The sequence below is a fragment of the Ailuropoda melanoleuca genome, chromosome 5, assembly GCF_002007445.2.
Source record: "Ailuropoda melanoleuca isolate Jingjing chromosome 5, ASM200744v2, whole genome shotgun sequence".
Lineage (NCBI taxonomy): Eukaryota > Metazoa > Chordata > Mammalia > Carnivora > Ursidae > Ailuropoda > Ailuropoda melanoleuca.
The window spans coordinates 26,787,412-26,798,759 of NC_048222.1; the positions used below are offsets into that span (position 1 = coordinate 26,787,412).

At 56.3% G+C, this 11,348-nt stretch overlaps 1 protein-coding gene across 1 annotated transcript in view; it reads right to left on the reverse strand.

Moving 5' to 3' along the window:
• Positions 1-479: 479 nt before the first annotated feature.
• BAG6 (BAG cochaperone 6) overlaps positions 480-11,348 on the reverse strand; it is a 20,166-nt gene continuing 9,297 nt past the window's right edge. Inside the window, 25 exon segments of the mRNA XM_034660471.1 lie at positions 480-667; positions 957-1,103; positions 1,624-1,731; positions 1,811-1,954; positions 2,065-2,124; positions 2,222-2,368; positions 2,545-2,669; positions 2,761-2,863; positions 2,992-3,045; positions 3,225-3,394; positions 3,560-3,819; positions 3,821-3,849; positions 4,236-4,519; positions 4,726-4,813; positions 4,918-5,030; positions 5,372-5,449; positions 5,806-6,058; positions 6,262-6,459; positions 6,910-7,039; positions 7,514-7,752; positions 8,369-8,443; positions 8,606-8,659; positions 8,891-9,087; positions 9,190-9,307; positions 10,639-10,765. Of these exon segments, the coding sequence (XP_034516362.1) occupies positions 572-667; positions 957-1,103; positions 1,624-1,731; positions 1,811-1,954; positions 2,065-2,124; positions 2,222-2,368; positions 2,545-2,669; positions 2,761-2,863; positions 2,992-3,045; positions 3,225-3,394; positions 3,560-3,819; positions 3,821-3,849; positions 4,236-4,519; positions 4,726-4,813; positions 4,918-5,030; positions 5,372-5,449; positions 5,806-6,058; positions 6,262-6,459; positions 6,910-7,039; positions 7,514-7,752; positions 8,369-8,443; positions 8,606-8,659; positions 8,891-9,087; positions 9,190-9,307; positions 10,639-10,752 (3,384 nt within the window). The 5' untranslated portion in view covers positions 10,753-10,765 and the 3' untranslated portion in view covers positions 480-571.

Genomic DNA, 11,348 nt, shown 5'->3' on the forward strand with positions numbered 1-11,348 from the left:
TTTGAGAGCTCTATGCTAGCCTAGAAATAGGTTTCGTCCATCTCTGAACTCCGTTCTTTCATTTACACGTAAAATGCTTGTGCGTGAAATTGTGTCCTGAAACCTGCCCTCGCCAGGCTTATTTCAGTGTTGTGCCCCGTGAACAGTAGAACATGGTAGTGCGCGGCTGCTCGCTGGGGAAGGTGAAAAGCGGTCTTCTATAGCTGGGTTCCTAGGGACTAGTCACACTTTTAAGATTTCATTTGACAGAAACAAGAGAGAGGGGGAACACAAGCAGGGGGAGTGTGAGAGGGTGAAGCAGGCTTCCAGCTGAGCAGGGAGCCTGATATGGGACTCGATCCCAGGACCCCCAGATAACCACCCAAGCTGAAGGCTGACTAACAACAGCCACCCAGGAGCCCTGCGACTATTCATTTTAAACAAACTCACAGAAGACTGAAGTACTCAGACGACTTAAGAAAGACAACTGAGAGACAAAAGAGCCAGGAAAATCTGACTTTTATTTCTTAAATACCGTGAAGGAAGATGGGGGAAATGGTCCCCTGTTGAGGGAGGGCCATAGAGCAAAGAGCTAGGGATCGTCAGCAAAGGCCCGGTGGGCATTAGGGAAGCGCTGGGGGCTGTAGTTGGGGTCTTCCTGCAGTCGTTTTTGTATATCAGCCCGGAGCTAGAGAGAGAGAGAGAAAACAGGTTGGAGGGGCACTGACCAAGGCCCTAGGATCCCAGCAAGCACACAAGGCCATCCCTTAGGAGCCAGCACTTCCCACCAGCCACACTGTCAGGAGCCCAATATGGCATCATGGAGCCTTCCCAGATGCCACTAGGGAAAAACTCTTTAAAAACATCAAGTAGTAGGCCCAGACTGACCAGTTCGTCTCTGAAACGACCAGAAAAGAGGGGCCCTAGCCCGACCCCTCCCACTAGACCATCCCTATTCTGCTTCAAGGTGGGGGCACCTGCTGCCTGTAGCTCTCCTGAACCTCTGGTGCCTCCAGGTCCCGGCTCAGGCTCTCGGGGCTCGTCAGGGGCCGAGCTCCGGCTGCCTTAGCTGCCCGGCTCACGGCCTCTGAGAGCAGCAGCTGGGGGCCCTCACCCTGCATCGTCTGGGGGACAGGGGGTCGGGAGGGAAAAGAGGATCAACGTCAGATCCAGTGCCACCACCCAGCTCACCCTTTCCAGGAGCCAACCACTGAGTTTCTAGGCTAGTGAAGAGAAGGGAGCCAGCCCGTGGGTAGTTCTGACCGCAGAAATGCCTTCCTAGTTAAATCTGGCTCTGGCCAAGAGGGCATCTGCGTGTGCTGGACTTGCTCTTCAAAACCCGAGGGGCAGGACGAGTCGGGCACGCGGCACTCAGAGCTAGTCCACAACAGGGAGCCCGCCCTGACGAGACGGGCCCTAGCCACGTGCGGGTCAGGCAGCCGAGGGAGGACAGCAGTGCCGGCACGCGCTTGCGCGAGGTGTGCTGCCACGGCCGTGAGCAAGTCCAGTCCCAGGAAGGCTTCCTCGTCCACTCAGGGACAGGACGAAGGTTGGAAGAAGTCCTTCCAGCACTAACCAGTTTGATTCTAAACACGACAGGGGAATGTGGGTAAAGAGAGGTCCTCGAGGAAGAGGCAGACCAACCTTACGTCTCTTGGCGGGCATACCACTGAGGTAGGCATCGCTCAGGGGGGGCTGCGGCTTCACCTTCCGCTGGCTCTGAATATCCTGCTGGATAATCGGGACCCACTCCTGGGGAGGAATAAGATGATGAGGAACTGGCACCACTTCCAGCTGCCCTCGGCCCCCCAGCTCACCTCCTGACACTTACTGGGGGGACTGCAGCTGCCCAAGGCTCTGTCTCAGCCGAAGCTCCATCCTGCTCTTCACGGGAGCCGCCGCCCTCGGGAGGAGGTGGCCCTCGGGACATGGCCTCTTCTGCCGTCGTGCCCGGGGCCGGGGAAGCATTCTCCCGCTGGGAGTCAGACAGCGGGAAGATGCAGGCCTCAGCACCCCCAGCCTCCAGCCCTTACACCCGCAGCCCTCCACTCCCCATTATCTGGCCCCTCGACCTCTCCCTGGTACCTGAGGCTCAGGGGAAGTTCTCTCTGATCCCTGAACTTCCATTGGCTCCTCAGGAAGCGGCTATGAAATCGGACAGAGGAGGAGAACACAAAAGGCCCTCTTAGGCTTCTCCAGTTCCCTCAAGTCCCCCGACCCCATAGACCATCAGGACCCTTACCTGGGGGGGATCACCGACCCTGCGAACGTATCTGAGGATGGCATCAGGGCCCACGGGCATGTGCTCCAGAACCACCTGAAGCCTCAGTCCCATCATAGTGGTCAGCCAGCTCACCAAGGATGGGTTCACCCCACGAGACATGCGACGCTGAGGGCAGAAAGCAGCCTTGGAGCACAACATCTTCAACCAGCTTTTGAAAGGTATCACAGAGTAAAGGATGGCAGTTTGGACAAGAAAAACAAAACAAGAACTGCAGGATAGCAGAGAGAATAGAACCCTAAGAAAACAAAAGGCTGGAGATCGGGGGGCTAGGTGGTGCTTACAATTCGGCCATTGATGACTGCGGCAAGTTCCATCTGCTGTCCCCCCAAGCAGTGCAGGTTGAGGGCCAGGCATTCAAACAGGCCCTGGTTACACAACTCCAACAAACGGGCCCCAAATCCACTGTCTGTGGGCAAGATGCGAGGAGGGGGCGCTGGCACCAGCACCCTGCGCCTCTAACACCCCCGACGCCCGCGGCCCCGCGTGCCCACCCCGACCTGTGCAGTGCAGCACATGCGCAGCAATGCTGTTGAACTGCTCTTGGAGAAATTCCAGGTTCGTCCGGATGATGTCCACGCCAGGCTGAACCTGCACCAAAGACTGAGAAACAAGATACGCCAAGACCCCCAAATCAGGAACCCTGCAGAATTAGAGATCAAGGAGGCAGGAGGAACAGCAGCTACCGTGACCACATGCGGGAGAGAAGGGAACGGGGAAGGGTTACTCACAAAACTCTCGCGCACATATTCTTCCAGCCCCGTGATCAATGTGTGCGTTGCCGTCTATGGGGGAAACATGGCAAGCTTAGACCCAACCCCCAGCCCTAGAACCCTGCCCTCCCCTCCACCTCCAGTAAGTCCAGGGCTTGGGCTGGAGCAATTGTCGCTTTAGGTGACAGATAAACAGGAAGTAGGAACGGAAGCTGAAAAAGAGCGCTCTGGGGCCCAGGGTCTTCATTTACCCGTATGTTACCAGGTGTGGGCTCTTGGCCGCCCAGGTAGTGCTGGTGGAAAAAGGATCGCAGCTGGGGCTGGAGCCGTTGCAGTGGCTGGAAATGGCCGTGAAGGAGCATCACCACGTCCACCATGGAAAAGTTCTGGCACAGAAGAGAGAGCAGAGCCCCAAAGAATCCTAGGAACAGAGGCCAAAGTCAGCAGTGGCCTTCACCACCTGACCTGCCGGCCGACCACCAGCCCATCGGCCTCATCCTGCCTCGGCAACACCCCTCGACAGAGGCCACGGACCTACCCCTCCCTGGAGAAGGCCGAGGCACCCCCCCCGCCCCGACTTGCTCACCAAGGGCCCCATCAGCTCCAGGCTCGAAGATGTTGCTGGATCCACTGAGGCGCTGTATGAAAGCGGCGATACTCTCGCTGCTGCCAGCCCGAGCCCCCAGGGAGCCCAGCAGGGAGTTCAGCACACCCTGCACCACGGAGGTAAAAAACTCCGGTGAAAGGCTCTCAAGACCCAGGCCTCCAGGACTCCCTGCGCCACCAGAAGGGGACCCCGGTGGGGGCATGGTCTGCTGCTCAGGGGCCGGGGGCGGGGGCGGGGGGCGGAGGGGGCGGAGGTGCCGTCTGTGTTGCCTGGCAGACAGAAAAGGAACACACAACAAAACACAAGGTGAGAATGGGGACAAGACACCAGAAAGGCACAAACCAAAAGGATCCTGGGAGATGGAGAGCTCCACTCTGGTCTTTGCTCCCGAAGCAGAACAAGGACGTGTGCTTAGGCGGCACACTCAGGCGGAGCGCCAGCCCCTCTCCCTCGAGCTACTCTGCCTACACAGCTTCGTCTTCCTCTTCTCCAAAACGGGGGGTATCAGAGCCAATGAACATTGTCCCAGGGCTCCCTCCTACCGACAGGCCCCCAGAGGCTGTAGCCCAGCAGCAACATCACAGCAACAAGACGCCAGCACCTGGCTGGGCCGAGGGAAAGGGAAGCTGAGCTGAAGAGCAAGCCGGCCACTCACCTGCAGAAAGTCAGTCATGCCCTGCAGAAAGGCGGGGACACCAGGCATCGCCACGGTGATGGTGGGAGAAGCCATGCCAGGCCCTCCAGCCCCGGGCCCTGCCGGCCCCAGCAGGTTCCCCAGGAGCTGAGAGAACTGCAGGTCGGCCGCAGAGGGCTGAGGGGGTGGAGGCTGGGCGGGCCCCCCGGGAGCGGGGCCAGCTGTGGTAGCTGTGTTGGTGGTGCCGGCACTGGCTGAAGCAGTGGCAGGGGCCGGAGGTGGAGCCATTCCTGGGGTCCCCTGAGCTACAGAGACCGAAAGAGAAAAGTTGAACTCTGAGGAAAAACGAGACACCACAGCATTTCCGTTCCGGTCTCCCTGGCAGGAAAGCACAGACAGAGGACGTACAGAAAGAACTGGAAAGCACCCATGAGGAGACTAAGAGAGGAGCACCAGCCTCTAGAGCTGTGGCCATCCCTTCAGTCTGAGGCGGGGAGGAACGAGGACTCACCCACCAGAACGGGCTGCATCAGAAGCTGCCCCACAAGGCCGCTCACCATCTGGGCCAAAGAGGCATTGGTGCCCAGCCCGGCGCCCTGCTGAACGGAGAGACGGGAGGCCTTCAGTCCTGCCCTGTCCGTTCCCCACCACAGGATTCTCTCCCCAGACTCTCCCCCACCAGAACTCCCCCACCCTTACTCACTAGAGTACCCGAGACAGGAGGCCCCCCAGGATGGGAAGGCCGAGCCTGTGGAGGGGTGGGCCGGGCGATCACCACCCGAGTCGGAGCTGTCGGGAAGCCTGGCACTTGCTGTCCTGTGGGCAGCAGAGGGCAGAGACCGAAGAGGGCTGAGGGCTGGGCCCCGGCCTGCCAGCCAACGGCACCCACCACCGTGGACCGTGCCCCACCTCCCAAGCTTCCCCTTCCGGGTCATTACCTGCGGCCGCGGAGGCAACAGCTGCCACCATGGCCTGATGAGTGATCTGGTGGGCGACGGCGTGCATGAACTCAGGGGGCAGGGAGGGCAGCTGGATGAGGGTGGAGCCTGGGGGGCGGGTCTGATGTAACCTTGAACCTGGACCCCCTTCAACCCACCCACTTGGCCCTACCCCTTCTCTACCCAGAACTCAGCCTGCTCTGATGCCCTCACTCTTACCCAGGGTCTGGCCATGACCAGGGGGTCCTAGGGGGCCAGTGGGAGCACTCGGAACTCCACCGGGCTGTGTGCCAGAATCTGGGCAGGGAGACAGAAAGAGCGGCCCTGAGACAGGCGAGGCCAAAGCCTAACTGTATCCTCCTGAGACCAGCATCCTTCAAGCCCCTACTCCCCCACCATAAAGTCTGCCTTTCCCTCCATCTGGACAGGAAGGAGGCACTCCCTTCACCACACACACCAATCTGCAAGGACAAGCAGTCCCTCCTGCCCCTCCCCACACATGCTGACTAAAGCTTCTGCCCTGGTTCCCCTGCTCCGGCGCCGGCCCTGGCCCTGGCTTCCCCCCTCCCCACCCTCGTGCTCGTGCACCTCCGCGCCACCCGCCTCCTGTATCGTGCAGCTCTGCTCGACGACGACGACTGGCCCTAACTCACCTTGGATGTTCATGTGCATCATGACCACAGGTTCCACGCTCTGGTGGGAAATCCGGATGACCCTCGGGTGGCTGGTGGTTGGGGGGGGAGCTGGCCCTGGCGGGGGAACCCCCTCGGTGGAGGACTCAACCGTGGCAGAAGTGGGAGCCAGGGACGAGGCCTGCCCAGGACCAGGGGGAGCTGCCTCCGCATTAGCAGCCGGGGGGGGCCGAGTCCCGTTCCCCGTCATGGTCACAGTGGTGCCCACGTTGATCTGGAAGAGATGGATGAGGCAGGAGTGAGGAGAACAAGAGCCTAACCCAGGGCACTCTGATAGACACTTCTTCAGCCTCCTCATTCTCCGTCGCTCTGTATTGCCAAAGTCCCCACCCCTTCTCACTTCAAGCCTGACAGCTACTCTGGGCCATTCCACCCACAGCCCTGCATCGTCCGTCCCTCCAGGCTCCCCCGACCCACCTGGATGGGGATGGCTGCCTGCTGAAGCACCATGGGGGTGGTGTAGTGAGACATGGGCCGGACCACGTGCAGGTGTCGCGGGGGCGCACAGGCCAGATTGCAGCGCAGGTCAGACAGGGCCACAAAGGTGTTGCCCAGCAGCCGCAGGCTCTCCCCCACCAAGTTGATCAAGCGCTGGTCCTCTTCGCGGCCCTCTTGCTGTGCCCCCCCAGGGCCAAGCACAGGAAGGCAAAACATATTAGGCTGGAACGAACCCCGGTAACGAAAGCACCCTTGAAGAACACCACGCTCTCTACACCTTCGGGCACAGCTGAGGAAGCTTCCCGGGAGGCCTGGTCTCAGCAAATAATTTCTACTCCACATTCATAGAAAGTCCCCTATTAAAACAGGCCCTAGAAAATCAGCACGACCTCTCCTCATCTCCCTCGCTCTATGTAAGCTTTCTGAGTAGCTCGCTCAAGGAATCAAGACAAAAACAGCAAGTGTCACCAAGACTGTCACCGTCCCTACAAGGGAGAAAATATCACTTACGAGTCTATAAAGAACTCGTTTTGTTGCAGACAATGGCATTTTTGGAGAGAAAGGGTCAGCTGTATTTCAGCCCGTTCCACGTGGGACACCCTGGGGGAGGGGGCGGGTGGCGCTCACGTTGTTGTTGTAGTCCGTGGTGGCAGCGGTGCCCAGAACCTCGTAGTAGCGCTGCAGAAAGGGCTGAAGGCGGCTCTCCAGCCGCTGGAGCTCCTGGAGCACTTCAACATACTCCGCAGGGGAAGGATGGCTGTGGGCGACCCCAAGACGCAGTGAGCCGAGGCTGTCCTCAGATCCCCGACCTCCCAGCTGACCTAAACTACACTGCCCTGTCTCTCCGCAGCCTCCCAGGCCCCTGGCCCAATCCCTTCTGGGACCAGCAGAACATCCATCCTTCACCTGCACCCACAGGAAGACAAGGAGAAGAAAATAATTGCTTCCGCCTCCCGCACCACACGATCCCATCCCTATGATGTCAAGAAACGAACTCTGAAGGAAGAAACGCCACCTGTGTGAACTCTTGATCGGCTCGGGAAATACCACCTGGCATTTCCTCGCCCCAAGAACAGCAGTGCTTCCGGCTCAACTGCCAGCCCTAACCTCGTTCGCTAACCCTACAGGTAAGACTGCCAAGCGGTCCCCTTCTCCCATCGTACCCCTCCTGGCTCTCATACTTTACTCTCGATCCCCCACCCCCCTCCCAAAGGGTCCCTCTGGTTCTCACTTGGGTGCATTTGTCTCTGGGGCAGGTGCCGGGCCCACAGGGGCTGGGCCAGAAGGGGTGAGTTCTGGGCTCTGGGCTGGGGCACGCTCCTCCACTTCTTCCGCCTCCATGGGCTCCCGAGGCGGCACTTCGCTTTCGACTGCTTCTGATGTCGGAGAGCTCAAGGCTGCAGGCTCCGGGGCCACAGTCGGCGTCTGTGGGGGCGGCTGACTGTGCTGTGCTTGGGGTCCCCCTCGACACTGAAGGGCAGAGATTCGGGACACCAAAGGCAGGATGAGACTGCTGCAGATTACTTAGGTCAACGGAGAACAAGTGGAGAACGAGCTCGCACTAGGCTCCCTGAAGGCAGGGCTTTGCACCTGTCTCTCTGACTCCCCAGCAACCAGCACAAAACTTAAACAAGACGTGTAATAAATAACCTGTAATACTTGAAAGTTACTAACAAAACAGAGAAACGATGGTTCCCTAAACCTCTGCAAGAAGAATAAAAAACATCACTCGCTATAGTCACAGCACAAACCAACGGAATTCGGACACCTCAGCATCAAATACAGTAATTAAGAAACTAAAAAAGCACAGACTGCTTCTGTAATTGAAAAAAACATGCCACGAGAGTTATCTGATAAGTCTGCAACAAACTTCCCAGATACCAGGCACCCACAGGATTGGCAGGGACAAGACAGCCCAACAAAGATACTTTTTCTGCCCCAAAGAATGAAGACTGCAGAGAAGAGACCAGATTAGGCAGGAAGAATCCGGCTGATATGGCCAGTCATGCCTCTGCTGCCAGGCGGACACAGAACAGTAAGGGAGAATGAAGAGACAAACAGACCCTAGCCAGCCTTGCCCACTGACCTCCATCCGGGATAGTAAGGTCTGTATATCCCTGATCATGTGCTGAGCCATCACCAGCCGGACTCGGGGCTCACTCTGTATGACAAAAGAGATAAAATGAGGGTACGTCTGAGATGAAGCCATGAACTCTACCACCCACTGAACCAGGACCCAGCCAGCTCCTCAGCCAGGTTCCCCCCCACCTCATGGCCTCCTTCTCCCAGATCCCCTTCCCTGACCCTCCCAGGCCCGTGATACCTGAATCGGGGCCTGTTCCATGTTGATGTGAACATCCACAGCAGAGCCGTCACTCTGGGAAAAGGGTAAGGGAAGTTGCTCTGGGAGAAGCCAAATACTAAGGCCCCCATACCCCCAACTCATTCTCTGGAGCCCCACCCTTTTTCTCAAAGTGAGGCCATAACAGACCTCAGGGGCCTGGAAACCCAATCTAAAGACCAAGACCTATCTTATGAGCTCTCTGCTATTTCCACAACCAAACCACCCTTCCCCACAAAAACCAGCCTATGTGGAACACAAGCTTACAGGAAGGTTGAAGGTTCCAACCATGACATAGCTGTTGGCATTCCGGTCATGAACAGAGGTCCCAGGCCCCCGAGTACCAGGTGGGGGTCCTCCACCATGGGTGGCTGAGGCAGACCCTATCCCAGAAGATGCCCCAGAAGGGAGCTGAGTCTGAGGAGGAGCCCGTTCCACCAGGTGAATAACCTTTCCCCCAACATCTGCAGGAAAAAAAAGATACACAGCAAAGCATTATACGATCAGGTAAGCCCAAATCCTCAGCTCATCCCTCAACCTCTGAACTGTCTTCCCCAAACTCTTACTGTATTCCTGGAGCTTCTTATCATCCTGCAGAACTCGTCCCTGGTAAATGAGCCGTTGTTTCTCAGAGGGAATGCTGACAGAGGCAGCAATGTGCTCTTTAAACTCCTTTACATTCATCTACAAGCAAAGAGAGACCAAAAACTATCAGTGAAAGTAGGAAAAGGGGAAGAACAGAAGGGGGATGACTGACTTTTGGGAGTGAGGGGTAAAAACCACCCAATCATAACATCACTACCCATTTGTCTTGATTGTGAGGTAATTATTGTGCAAAGCCCCAAACTAAGACATGTTAACACCTGTCAAAACAGACAACAAATGTTAACAAACTTCAGGTTACGTGCCCAGAAAAAAATTATGTGGCTGAAAAACAGAAAAGCTAACTGACATTCCCTTCTCTCCCTGGCTCCCAAAGCAATGTGTGTCTACAGATACCAGTGACCTCTCCCCAAACACAAAATGATACAACTCTGCAATCTCAAAGATAAATGCAATGACAAGGAAGGGAGAGTGGAAAATCAAGTTAAGGAAGGAAGGCTCAACCGAGCAGAAAGAGAGAAAATAACACTTTCCTAACTGGACGAGTGAGTCTTGGCAAGTACCAGATTGTTTATATACATCTAATCACAAAAGCCTATACAGTTTTTTGAAAGCGTTTTAAAAGCTATGGACCAACCCCTCATGATGTTGTCTCCAAGTATTACAGGAATTAATGGCACAGACAGCTGTGGCTCTGGCGTTAAAATATAAAGATTCAAATTATGCCACAGATACTAGTAATTCCACTCAACAGTCTGTTAGGGATCTACCCGCGCTATGGGCTCTGATTTCTAGCCTTTAAAAACATAATACGGACCTCACTAATTTTTGTTTTTAAGATTTGAGTTTTGGATCTCTGTTGTTTCCCTTCCCAAAGGCAGGAGCCATGTCTGTCCCTTTGGGCTGGGGTTCACTCATGATGATGGCATACAGATTTCCCCTTCCTCCACATTTCCCTCTGCACTGAGTTCTATCAAGGTGGAAAAAAGAACAAAATCTGCCTCACTCAACAGAAGCCATACCTTCTNACATAATACGGACCTCGCTAATTTTTGTTTTTAAGACTTGAGTTTTGGATCTCTGTTGTTTCCCTTCCCAAAGGCAGGAGCCATGTCTGTCCCTTTGGGCTGGGGTTCACTCATGATGATGGCATACAGATTTCCCCTTCCTCCACATTTCCCTCTGCACTGAGTTCTATCAAGGTGGAAAAAAGAACAAAATCTGCCTCACTCAACAGAAGCCATACCTTCTCACTCAACAAGAAACACCAGAAAACGTCCTGTCTAAAATACGAACAAAGGAACCAATGAAAGAAGATTCGAGGACCAAAAAAATCAGGCTCTTCTCTCAGGATAAGGGGCCTATTAAGAGGAATAGTTAATGGGTGTCTTCCATAAGTGTTGGGGTCTCACCTGGGCCCCCACAATAAAGGTCCGAGTCTGAGAGTCCAAGGTCTTCACCAGCACCTCCAGGCTGTCAGGCTCCTCCATACTGGTAGTGGTACTGGTACTATCACTGGGCTCCATGGCCGACAGCTCTCTAAGGAAGAATAGAGGGAGGGAGGCCTGTTGTCGCCCAAAGCAGATTTTATATACCCGGAAGCCTCCCCGGCCTGAGTCTCCGCCCTAAGACCTAAAGAGCTTCTCCCACACAAGCACACACACTCACACCCGCCCCCATCCCCCTTCTGATTCCGGGGCACGGGGAGAGAAACACAAAGGGCAGGAGATCGACGGCATAGGGAGCTGGAGGACGGGGAGATGGGAGGGGCTCCACAATGCCAATTACAATAAGGGAGGGCCAGTCAGGCTAGGAAGCCGGGAAGGTAGGAAACAGGAGACCAGTGTCATCACCGGTCGCGATACGACAAAGGTCCCAAAGGTCGGCAAACCCTAGGGAGCACACGAGAACGGGGGGTCGCGCCAGACTCTGCGGAGACAGTGGTTTCGCGCACGCGCGCCACGCCACGCCCATCGAACCCGCCTAAGTCACGACAGACCCGAGATGACGGACACTCACGGGGGGCCAGACTGGCTAGCGGACTGCCCCCCTCTTCCGCCTTCCCTCGATGCTCCAGCAGAGCGACGCAACTCACACACACCAAACACACACGAGAGAGAGA